The 13,289-nt window shown below is 42.4% G+C and overlaps 1 protein-coding gene across 1 annotated transcript in view; it reads right to left on the bottom strand.

The window, feature by feature from the left end:
- Positions 1-1,794: 1,794 nt before the first annotated feature.
- NUFIP2 (nuclear FMR1 interacting protein 2) overlaps positions 1,795-13,289 on the bottom strand; it is a 55,881-nt gene continuing 44,386 nt past the window's right edge. The window contains exon 4 of the mRNA XM_030222361.1: positions 1,795-4,662. Coding sequence (XP_030078221.1) covers positions 4,610-4,662 — 53 coding nt within the window. The 3' untranslated portion in view covers positions 1,795-4,609. The remainder of the gene's footprint in view (positions 4,663-13,289) is intronic.

Genomic DNA, 13,289 nt, shown 5'->3' with positions numbered 1-13,289 from the left:
TGCACCTTTTCTATTTCCACTATATCTTTTTTTAAATACGGTGACCAGAATTGAACACACTATTCGAGGTGTGGTCGTACCATGGAGCAATACAAAGGCATTATAACGTCCTCATTTTGTTTTCCATTCTTTTCCTAATACCTAACATTCTATTTGCTTTCTTAGCCACAGCAGCACACTGAGCAGAAGGTTTCAACATATCAAACTACAACACCTAGATCTCTTTCTTGATTGGTGACTCCTAACGTGGAACCTTGCATGACGTAGCTATAATTCAGGTTCCTCTTTCCCTCATGCATCACTTTGCACTTGCTTACATTAGACGTCCAGTTACCCAGGTCCTCTTGTAATTTTTCACAATCTTCTCGTGATTAACGATCTTGAATAACTTTGTGCCATCAGCAGATTTAATTACCTCACTAGTTACTCCCATCTCTAGGTCATATGTTAAAAAGCAGCGGTCCCAGCACAGACCCCTGGGGAACCCTACTAACTACCATTCTCCATTGACAATACTGACCATTTAACCCTACTGTCTGTTTTCTATCTTTTAACCAGTTTTTAATCCACAATAGGACAGTACCTGCTATCCCATGACTCTCCAATTTCCTCTGGAGTCTTTCATGAGGTACTTTGTCAAACGCCTTCTGAAAATCCAGATACACAATATCAACCGGCTCACCTTTATCCACATGTTTGTTCACCCCTTCAAAGAAATGTAATAGATTGGTGAGGCAAGATTTCCCTTTACTAAATCCATGCTGGCTTTGTCTCATTAATCCATGCTTTTGAATATGCTCTGTAATTTTGTTCTTAATAATAGTCTCTACCATTTTGCCCGGCACCAACATCAGACTCACCGGTCTATAATTTCCCGGATCTTCTCTGGAACCTTTTTTTTTAAAATTGGCGTTACATTGGCCACCCTCCAATCTTCTAGTACCACGCTCGATGTTAAGGATAAATTACATATTACTAACAATAGTGCCGAAAGTTCATTTTTCATTTCTATCAGTACTCTGGGATGAATACCATCTGGTCCAGGAGATTTGCTACTCTTCAATTTGTAGAACTGCCTCATTACATCCTCCAGGTTTATAGAGATTTCATTCAGTTCCCAAATCTTCCTCGGTGAAGACCGAAGCAAAGAATTCATTTAATCTCTCCACTGTGGTCCCTGGTCTCAAATTCTAAAAACATCATGAATTTAGCTAAAGGATAAAGAGGATGGGATTTGATATACTGCCTTTCTGTGGTTACAATCAAAAGGGTTTATATACTGTATATAGGTACTTATTTTGTACCTGGGGCAAAGGAGGGAGTGGAGGAGTGGCCTAGTGGTTAGGGTGGTGGACTCTGGTCCTGGGGAACTGAGTTCGATTCCCACTTCAGGCACAGGCAGCTCCTTGTGACTCTGGGCAAGTCACTTAACCCTCCATTGCCCCAGGTACAAATAAGTACCTGTATATAATATGTAAGCCGCATTGAGCCTGCCATGAGTAGGAAAGTGTGGGGTACAAATGTAACTAAAATAAAAAATAAGTGACTTCTCAGCATTAACAGTAATAAATAGGGCTGGCTACCCTGCCTTGTATGTGTCATTCCTTCCTGGGTTTATAAAAGCCAAAATGACCACAGCTGGGCAGTAGGTAATTCCCCATTCTAGACTATTTGTATTACTTAATAGTATTAGTACTCAACAATTATTCATTCAAACGTTGTCACATACAGACTACAGTTCATATATTTACACACATAACATACTCAATATACAATAATACCAGACCAGACATATTAGATCTTAAGATTTGTTGTTTTTTTTAATAAGTGCTCAGTAAGGAATTGAGAAGATGGGAAGAAAATTTGCAGACAAGTGTAAAGTGTTACCAGACAGCACAAAAAAAGAAAAAGGAAAAAAAATCACGAGACACAGTACCCCATTGTCTTCGCCGGCTCCAAAAGTACCAGCTTTTCTGCTATACCCATACACAGGTTCCAAGAAAAGCTCCTGGCAATGCTGTTAGAACCCCATGATTGCTAACAGGAGACTGGATACTAATGCACAATGGCAGGCAACGGCAGAGCTACTGTTACCAGTTCCTTGAGAACAGGCAGAAACAGGAAAACAGTCAAAGAAAAGAGAAAGAAGAAGTTTAATTTTGAAAATGCTCCATTTTCACCTTAAGGTTATTCGGAGTTAACTAAATATGAGGCACTGAGGATCTGCCTTTGAAACACAAGCCATTCCAGATGTTTCTAACCTTGAGAAACTATGGGAAAAGGTAAGAAAATAAGAGAGAGGCATTACAGAGCTTAAAAACAGTAACACAAACTGGAAAATCTGCATTCTTTGTATCCCCTAATCACTTCTTCAAGAAAATAAGAGAACTTTCAAGATGTACATCTGCCAACTACAAACTTTACCCTCAGAATTCTGTCTTAACACTGCCACCATACAATAATGACCATAAATGAAACAGAGGAAATTAGCATGCAAAGGAGCAGATGATCACCCTGTTATACCCACCCATCCCACAATTCCTTTGCTTTTCAAAGTCATATACCTAAAACAGGAGCAACATCTGGTACTTCAAACTAAAACTGGGAAGAAAACATCCTTAAATCCTGAAGGTGTTTTAACCATATTCATTTAAAGGCTGTTTTCTGGCTTATGACAGTCTTAAAGCTCTGGAATGCATTTGTTTCTGCTAGCAACAGGTCCTTAATACAATCTTTGATTTTGGTAAACAAGCACACAGCCTCAACTCTATTAAAATGGGAGCACAAGAAGAATAAATGCAAGGTACATCTGTAAACATCTGAGGGTATGATAAGGGGAAATCACATCTTTAAGTTGTTCTAGTTTTCTTTAGTTGCTAGGAAAAATGGTCTGAACTAGGTCAATCACAAACTTCCAAATGAACTGGAACAACAAAATTATTTATTCTTTCAAAGGTGCACTGCTGGCAATTAATAGCTATAGCTTTTAACACTAGGTAAGACTGAAATCAGTTGTATTGCAAGTACTTTAAAGGAGAAAAACAAAGAAAAGATGCTATGTCTCAACTTATAAAAATGAAGTGTATGGACAGGAACAACATTGTTCCTTCCAAGGCACCCTACACAGGCTCCCGTAATATGTTACAAAAATAAAATAAAAAATACTTCCAACAGTTTTAAAAGCTGAAATGAATAATCCAACTGCTTTTATCGAGGTCCCAATCCAAGCAAGCTTCGCTCTGGCAATAAAATTTATTCTCATTGATCTTCAGGGGCTGTGTTTTTTTGCACCTGTACATGGATCGATTTCAGAGGTTAAATTAGCCTGTACCAACAAGCTATATTGTTAACATAAGGAGAGGTAAAGACAGATCTGTGCTTGTGCATTCTTATAAAGTATGGTACACAAGTACAGATTTGTGCACTGCCTGAGAGCAAATGACAGGAAGCCTTAAGTTTGGACACTAAAGGAGAAAACAGCAGGCATTACTGCAACTTTAATTGTGTTCTGTAAAAAATTTGTAACAGAGAAAGAACTGTACTCAGGATGAAAGATAAACAGAAATTAACTGGCATCTTCAGGTTTCCAATTAGAACAGATTAAAACAAGCATAGGGCATTTGTTATTCCAGAAAAAGAAAAAAAAAGTGACACCTATAGTTAAAAGGTCTTATTTTGAAGACAGTTATTTTTCTCACTCCCTGTTACATAATGGCACAAGAGTGTGTTAACAGGTATTTTATATATATATATTTTTTCTTAATATATTAATAGCCTAAACAGATTGCTTGTGTTGCTTACCCCCCCCCCCTTTCTTTTCTTTTTTCTCTTTTTCTTTTAAAACAAACTCATAAACCAACTAGTCAGTTAAGTCCAATGCAGAACTGAACCATGCCAACTCAAAAAAGTTCTAGAATTGCAATCTGTTCCCAAATCTGATGCATGTTAAGACCAATGGATTTTCCCTCAGCACTTGATTGGCTGTTTTAGTTCTGGCAAGACATGCAATGTATTTACTGGAAAAATGAGGACAGACCTAAAAGCTTCAGGTGTTTACCAGCATTCTCATAGGGTTTAAAACAAAAAGTCCAAAAACAACAGATGGGGAGAAAGAGCTAAAGAATCCTCCTGTTTTTCCTGTGACAGTTGAGTGCAGGTTTCAGGGCAGACTCCATAAAGTATTGATGGCTCTCCACTGGGTTCTTTGTTGCCCAGATTAAGAATAGCAGCAACTTCAGAACCAGGTTTGTGGCTGAAATCCAATTTCAATAATCCTTTTGCTTTTGCTCTTTAAAATGACTAAAATGAGGGTGAGGGGAGAAGAGGGAAGCGCCCAAACCCTACTCAGTACCAGAGGTTAAATAACTAACTATTTCCACAGTCTGTTGAATTTTTGATTCAGTATGGAGTCTTATTTTCAGTCACATATACATCTATATATAGAGATATATAGATATATATATATATATATATAAATTTATTCCATGATTCTATGAGGATTCCTCCGCTACAGTGAAGATCAGGAAGGAGCATGAAGGCCTTTATCTGTTCTCCAAGAACAGCCCCAGTGCTGCAGACAGGTGAGAAGCAGTAGTCTGTCCTGCTGTCTTCAGTGACCTGGACGATCCATGGCTTCATCATAAGTGATTACCCTTTTGGGATCTGAAAAGATAAACAAGTTGTTTTTATTTTTTTAAGTAGCACACAATAGAAGGCAGGCAGACAAATAAGCTTTAGTGAAGACCATAAAAATAAGAAAAAAAAAAAAAAAAAGACTGGGCTACTAATGTCTATAGTGTAGAAGGCATACACAGTATTAAACAAGTACATATTGACCTTCCGAGCATATAGACATAGATCTGGCTTTAGCTTGCAGTTAAATTCAGGTACAGTAGGTACTTTCCTGTCTCCAGGCGGTTTACCAAGGTTAAATTAGGTCTTGCCAGCTAATTTGCTTTCCTCTAGTCCTCCAAGCCAGTACAGATACTTGAGTTATGTCCTCCTACCAGCAGGTGGAGACTGAGAATTAACTGTGATGATTTTCTACAAGACTCCTGTGCAGCCCACAAACCTCTCAGCATTTATACTAACAAAGCAGGATATTTAAAAAAAAAAACAACCCACACACCCTCACTCTCTCTACTAGGACTAAATTATCCAGCCACGAACCTTAAATACCAACCTTGTCAGTCATTACTACTAGTTTCTCTTCTCTTTAGGATTTTTTTTTTTTTTAATGGGGAAGTAACACAATCAAGCAGCCAGTCCACCACCAATTTTCCTTCCACATCATTCTTCACATAATACACACCAGGGAAGGTCCTAGACTAGTTTGGAGGGACTAAAGGAAAACAAATTAGCAGGTAAGACCTACTTTAGTCTTCCTCATCGTCTCACTAACCAGTCCAGATGCTTGGACTGTACCAAAGTAGTTATTCAAGTAAGGTGGGGCCGGACCAGCCCTACCTTTGGGGATTTAGCTCCCATCACTGCAAGTCAAGACATCAATCATGTAATGGGCAGAATGAGACTATGCTCCACCCAAGAAGACACCTGCCCTCTAGTCAAATGGGTTGTCAATATAGCAATACTTCAGAAACAGGGTAGCCTCAGAGGTTATATGCAGAGGCTACTGCAGCTTTGAAAACCCCTTCACCTTTCTGGATTCCTTTGAAGAGTACAAATAGTCTATCCAATTTCCTGGGTTCTCAACCCATCCTCAAGACACACACAGCCATTCAGTTTTTCAGGATACCCACAATGAATATGCATAAGAGATTTGCATGCACCATCTCCATTGTATGCAAATTTCTCATATACAAGTTCATCATAGGTGTCCTGAAAATCTAAATGGCTTGGTGCATTTCAAGGACTGGCTTAAGAAACCCTGCAGGACACAATCAACATCCAACTTGTAAATTCTCACCGTCTCTGGCTCTGCCCCCGATTCTTGAGTCTGTTGTTTGATACGGAGTAATGTTTTTGTATTTGTGGTTGAATATGAATTTTTTTTTTTATGGAAACCACTTAGTTACAAGGTGGTATATACATTTTTAAAATAAATACTGGCGAGGAGATAAACTATTGAGATTAGATGACAAAGTGACACAATCTTAGGAAGAAAAGAAGGCATCAATGTATGCTCAACTTTTTCCCTTGAGACCACCACAAATAGCTGCCTACACGAGAGGGCCTGCAACTCCCTCTTCAAAAACTGGATCACATCCTATTGTGCCCCCAAGGACCTCTCCTTAACCATGCCTCTGAAGGGTGCTAAGGCTGCAACCTGCAGAAGTTTGAGAGTCTCAGGAATCAAAGGCCTTCAGCTGAGCAACCTTTCTCACCTTACACCAGTCCTCAAAAATTCACCAAAATCATACCTATGCTAAGGAAGTTGAGAATTTTCATGAGTGCAACAAAGTGTCTACAATCCTAGGAGAGTATCTTTTTTTATTCAACTAAGACCTTCCCATAATTATGCCATAAGACAAAAAAAAACAAAACAGATATGCTTGCAATTCTCAGCAGACCCTGTACCAGAAGCCTGTCAAAGGGCTCTACCAGAGGATCCTCCACTTTGAGCCTCATCAGTTCTCCATACCACAGTTTTCTTGACCAAGTCTGGATCACCAGAACTACAAGTTCTCAATGGTGTTCTGTCCTTTGGATGATTCTTCGTATCAGCGGCCATGAAGGAAACACATAAAAAAAAACAATCCCCTGCTGGCTGCTTTGCAGTCCCTGCACAGACTGGAACTTGGGCTTTTAGACTGGACGCTACCAGGTCCATGACTGGGAGTCCCCAGCATTTTAATATCAACTAGGTGTCCCAACCCAGACTATTCTCCAGGATCTATGGCTGTCCTGCTAAGGAATCCTCTTGGACATTTTGCACTCTTGGCACATGAGCTGCCGAGAAATATTCTAAGTTTGTTTCTGCCCAACTGATCAGCATTTGCGTTTCTTCTGTCACTTTCAGCCTCCTGGTTTCCCCATTTTTGTTGACATAGGCCACTGTCATCGGATTGGAAAGAACTTGTACACCCCTTTGGTGAAGCAATGGAAGGAATTACAAGACTGCCAGATGTACTACCTCAGTTTCCAGACAGTTGACAGACTTGCAGTTGTCTTCTGAAGACCACTGGCCCTGAACTTATCTGCCTTAGCAATGAGCTCCCCAGTTAGACAAGCTGGCATTTGTCATCAGGATCATCCACTGTGAAACACTCAAGCTCTTGTCTTTTGCTAGACTGGCAAGACCCCATTTCATATGTCTGAGCCTCCCAATCATCTGCAGTTCCTGGGTCTAGGTAGACCAATGAGAGAGCAGTGACCTCTCATGCATGCAAGTAGAGCCTGGTCCAAGGCACTATCACCACCGCCATGAATCCCAGCACTTGAAGAAAATGCCATGCGGTTCAATTGCGAAGCACTAGAAATCCGTGGATCCGATCTTGAATCTTCAATATTCTAGGCTCTGAGAGAAACACTTTCCCTAGATGTGCATTTTAACTTGGCTGCAAGACAGTCCAGGATCTGTGAAAGTTGCAGGTAACTTTTGGTGAAGTTTGACAGCCCTGCCTAACTCCTGCAGCAACGATGCTACATAGTTTGTAAACTCCACTCTGAGACTTGGCCTGGATCCCCTCCTTGTGTAGGGCAGCTGCTACAACAACCATAACCTTGGAAAAGATCCCAGGAGCCATCGCAAACCTGAAGGGCACAGTTAAGAACGGAAAGTGCTGACCCAATACAACAAAACACAGAAACTTTTGGTGCACCACCCTGATGGGAATGTACAGGTAGACTTCTGTAAGAATCAGGGAGGTTAAAAATTCCCAAAGCTGTACTGCTACAATCACCAACCTGAGGGGGCTCCTTCTGAAAGGATGGAACTTTGAGAAATCTGTTGACTCCCTTGAGATCCAGAATGAGTCAAAGTGTGCATTCCTTCTTCAGAGTGACAAAATATATCAACCACTACCCCATATACTTTTCCCCTGGAGGAACTGGAGACGCTGCTTCTAGCTGAACAACTCTGTCAAGGGTCTGCTTGACCACCTCCACTTTGGGTTGAGACCAACAGGGAGACTATAAAGGCATCAGGCATAGGCCAAGCAAACTCTAGTGCATAGCTGTTGCAAATAACTTCCAAGACCCAAGTGTCTTTGGTTATGTGGGTTCACCTCTGGAAAAACAGCCACAACTTTCTAACCACAGGCACAACCAGAGGCTAGGCCCACACACCTTCATTGAGAACATTTTGCCAACGCCCTGGTGCCCAAGAACTCATGACCTTCTCTACAGCTCTATCAAAAGGGCCAATTATGAAAGGTGACCCAATTTTGCTGTGTACTACCGAGTCAACCTGATCTATACCTTCCTGACTTCCTAAAATGCTCCCAGCTGCCTGGTGTCTTCCAGCTGTCAGTGCAATCCTCTAATAACTGTGGTACCATCGACTCTGATAAGGACTTAACTAGCTTCTCCAACTCCTCTCCAAATAGCTGGTTACCCTTAAAGGGCATCTAACTATGTTGGGTCTTAGAAGCCACAGCCACTGACCAGTTCCTAAGCCACAAATTAAAAGGTCACCAACAGCACCATTGTTCTTTGCAGACACCCAAATTACATCTTTGCTTTACCTTTCACTATCAAGTATAGTGCTCTATTACGTATTGTGTTGACACTGTTAGTAGTATACCATGCCATACTTTTTTTTTACCGCTGTAATTGTCTATTGCTCATGTTTGATAAATTCTTACTGTACACCGCCTTGAGTGAATTCCTTCAAAAAGGCGGTAAATAAATCCTAATAAAATAAATAAGGAATCTGCCAAGTAGGCTCCTCCCATTTCCACTAGGACTGCTGCCAAAAAAACACCTCCCTACCAGACTGGACCATCTCATGAGAAAGAGATTCCATCTAAGGCAAGCTCGAGCAACATAACCACCACAACCCAAAACCTCAAAGGCCTGTTTTAAGAGAGTCCATCCTGCGATCCAAAGGGTTCTTTAAAGCCACCCTATCTCCCACTGGAATAGTGGTCTTCTGAGTCATAGCCAAAACCACTGTATCCACCTCGTCAAGAATAGGATACAGTTTAGACAGAGCGGCCGATACTAAAAACTTGCAACCTGCACCTCCCATTCCTTGGAAGTTATGTCAGGAATCGATGGACAATGAGAAAGGTCTTAGAAGTTTTCCTAATGCCCGCCAACAGAGGGTCCTGAGAGGGATCCAACAAAGGATGCTCCAAAGAAATCTTAAGCACAGAAGATACTGAATTAGGGCAAATAGCTTGTCCCTGTGGAAAATACAAACCACAGAGGGACCCTCACCCAGTTGAAGAATTTATTCTGCAGACCCCAACTTATCTTCCAGATCTACTGCAAAGTCTTCCCTGCTGACCCCCATCCAAAACACCTTCATCCAAATCCTTCAGGGAAAAAGCCTTGAATGCTTTGGGCCGGGGTGGGGTAAGACGCTGGAACAGCTGTGGAATCTAAAATTCAGAAGGCCCCATGAAGCAGCAGTATAAATTCTGGGGAAAACAGGGCTGCACTGTCCTCTGCCATGCTATCCACATGGGAACTCTCCTTACTTCTCCCTTCCGAAGGGAAGAATACTCCTCTCCCTGCCTCCCTCTGCTGGATCACAAAAACTATGAAGTTTCTCGGCAAAAATGGCACTGGCCATCTGATCCTCCTTCTCTAGATCAGGCCATCATCAGGGAACTGTGTGCCATCTCTCAAATTGGGAATCGGCCCCCTGAGTCTGCTCCGACCGATGCAGCCTACACACCAAGCAGTGCTTCCCATGACAGAGGTTCACCTGCACACATGCAGGAGTTTCTGCCACTATTTCAACTCTCAAGGCACCAGACCCTTAAAAAATGCATACTGGAAGGAGGAAGTGACGTCAGCCGTGGAGATGGCAGCCTAATCGGTGAGCTCCGCTATCTCGAGAGCAAAAACGAGCTTTCCCTCATCTAATTGAGCGTAAATTACTCTCTAACGCAACATAACGCTAGCGCTTACAATGGCAGCGAAAAAAAAACTGGCAAAATTTAAATTCACAGCTGAAAAGACGACCGCTAACGCCGGAGCGGGTCTAAGGACACGCGGAGCAAAGATGGCGGCCGAAGAGAGCGAGTCGGACATAGACCCTGAGGAGCAGCTGGAAAATGAAAATGAGCTCAGCAAAAGGGACTTTACAAGATGGTTTAAGGATTTGAAGGCAGAAATGGTGTTCACTCGCCGGAGCATTCAATCTGCTGTAGCAGAACTGCATGACAAAATTAAAGAAATAGGCACCCGACTGGCGGAGAACGAAGAGAGGACTGAGACGCTCTCGTCAGAAGTGCGGGAACTCCAAGGCTCCTTTAAAGCAGAGCAGCAATCCAAGGCAAATTTAGAATTAATGCTGGAAGACCTGGAGAACCGCACAAGAAGGTGTAATCTGCGCTTCCGAGGCATTCCAGAAGAAGAGCAATATCAGAACTCTGGGCAAGTAATAAAAGAGATTTGTGCCTTTTTACTACAGCAAGATCCCAATATAACAGAGGGCCAGGTGCAGGCCCCGGTTGAACTGGAGCGGGCACATAGAAGCTTAGGATCGCCAAAAGGAGGGCTTCCACGGGACATAGTGGCCTGCTTTCACAAATTTACCACCAAAGAGAAAGTCTGGAAGAGAGCGCGAGAGATGGGAGAGATCAATTGGAAAACGATGAAAATTAAGATCTTCCAGGATTTAGCACGGAAAACGCTGCAAAGACGGAGAGACTTCAAGGAAGTCACTGCATATCTTCAGAAAGCCGGACTGAGATATCGATGGCTTTACCCATTTGGATTACAAATTACAGTGGGAAACAATACTCGTCGCCTTCAAACACACCAGGGTGCGTGGAAAATATTAAGAGAGATGGGCTGCGCAGACATCCCAAGAACTGAAGAGGCAAAACATCAATCCCAGCGCAGTCCACGGAGGAAGGAGACGAGCGGCTGGCAGACGGTAGAAGGGAGGAAAAGTCGCCCATCACCCTGTGCAGAGAGAGATGAAATGGGAGAGGACGATGGGACTTGAAGCAGCGAAGAACTGAGTATGGACTTAAATTGAGTATTCTTTGCACTAAGCGAGTAGATTGTTGCAGTGCAAAAAGAGTTGGGTTCAAAGGGAAATCAAACCTAAGGGAGTACATGTTGTTGTTAAAGTTGGTATTGGGGTAGAGTCTTGGTCTAATAGTTGTGAGATGGGATGTCATTGCTCTGGGGGTGACCAGCTTCCTTCTAGATTAAACTGGAAAGCACATTAGTCAGCCAATTGGTGGGGGGAGTAGAGGGGGGGGAGCAGAATGGGGGGGAGGGGGGATTCAGGGAAGGGGGGTGGGCAGGAGGTTTAAGAATTGGGTCATGGAATGTCAATGGATTAAACAACCCGGGTAAAAGAAGTATAATTTTTCAGGAGATTCGTAAAATGAAATGTGATATTGTTATGCTGCAAGAGACCCATATTAGAAAACAGGATGAGTCTCTAATCCTGAATAAAGGATTGGGCGAAGGGACAGCATTGGCCGACTCCAGGGGGAATAAAACTGGAGGGTTGGTGATATATGTGAAAGAACACTTGCAGTTTCAAAAAATGGCTGTATACCAGGATAAGGAGGGGAGATGTCTTGCAATTAAGGGACAAATGAATAATCGCAACATCACTCTTATAAATGTGTATGCCCCAAACACTGGTCAGGAAAAATACTTTGACACGATTCGAAAGAGATTAATATCTTTTGTAGAGGGAGTGGTGATAATGGGGGGTGACTTCAACCAACCGATGGGATCACTCGATCCTTCAGTAAGTCAGGGGAGAGGGGATAGATACGGTGGGCGACAATATCTCAGAATGATGCGAGAGCTTGACCTGATAGACATATGGAGACTGAAGCATCCGGGTCAGAGGCAATACACACACTATGCACACGTCCAGGGAACATATGCAAGAATAGATGCAATCTGGTGCAGTCGGGGGATGTGGGAGGAAATAAGGGAGGCAGAGATTGAAAATATACATGCCTCTGATCACGCAGCTGTATGGGTCCAATTAGATGGGCTAGGTAAACAAAGGAGGGGACACCTATGGAGACTTAATGAATCGCTTTTAGATGTGAAGGCAGATTGTGAGGAGGTGCGGCACACTATCAAAGAATATCTTCTATTGAATGACACAGGTGATGTAACCGAGGGGATATTGTGGGATGCTTTGAAGGCGGTAGTGAGGGGGGTGCTTATTAGGAAAGGAGCCTATAAGAAAAAGAAAAGAGCAGCCCATGAACTCGAAGTGCGGAGACACTTGGCTAGATTAGAAGCATTACATCAAAGGGAAGGGAAGTCGCAACATCTAATAGAGCTCAAACAGTGGAGAGCAAAATTACAAGAGATCCAAATGAAAACAATGGAGTATCATAGACAATTAATGCAACAGAAAGTTTTTGAGTTCAGCAATAAGGCAGGTAACCTATTAGCTAGGGGGCTCCGAGAAAGAAGGACAGCAAGCACAATTACCAAAATAAAAGGACCAAAAGATTTGTTATTCCATCAAGACGGGGAAATTAGGGAACAATTTATGAGTTTTTACAGGACCCTATACACAAAGGAATCAATAGCTCCTGTAGAGGAGATTAGAGCACATCTACAGAACCTAGGCCTAAAATGTGTCTCTGTTTCACAGAGAGAGACGTTGGAAGCCCCTATAACGCTGAAGGAAGTAGTAGCAGTTATCAAAGGCTTGAAAGGGGGGAAATCACCTGGAGTAGATGGTTATACAGCTAAATATTATAAAATCTTCCAACAAGAACTGGGCCCGCTATTAGTCAGGTTGGGCAATGCTTGTTTTGCTGATAGGGGACTCCCATCTAGTATGCAAGAAGCAGGGATTACAGTACTATTAAAACCGGGGAGATATCCTACCTTATGTGGCTCTTATCGCCCGATATCCTTGCTGAATGTAGATGTGAAAATATTAGCCAAAGTTATGGCGGATAGGTTAAGTGGGATTTTGCCATCACTCATACATGAAGACCAATCGGGCTTTATCCAAAATAGGCAAGTGGCAGATAATATTAGGCGGACTTTAAACCTGATGTGGGGGGCCCAGAGACGAGGGGACTCTATGACGCTCTTGACGATAGACGCTGAAAAGGCGTTCGATAGAGTAGAATGGGAGTATTTATGGGAAGTCATGATGGAAATGGGATTGGGGCGGCCTTTTATAACTTGGGTGAAAGGGTTATATG

The sequence above is a fragment of the Microcaecilia unicolor genome, chromosome 13 (genome assembly GCF_901765095.1).
Source record: "Microcaecilia unicolor chromosome 13, aMicUni1.1, whole genome shotgun sequence".
NCBI lineage: Eukaryota > Metazoa > Chordata > Amphibia > Gymnophiona > Siphonopidae > Microcaecilia > Microcaecilia unicolor.
The sequence above is the reverse complement of the archived record's forward strand: the minus strand, read 5'-3'. Positions and strand labels throughout refer to the sequence as shown.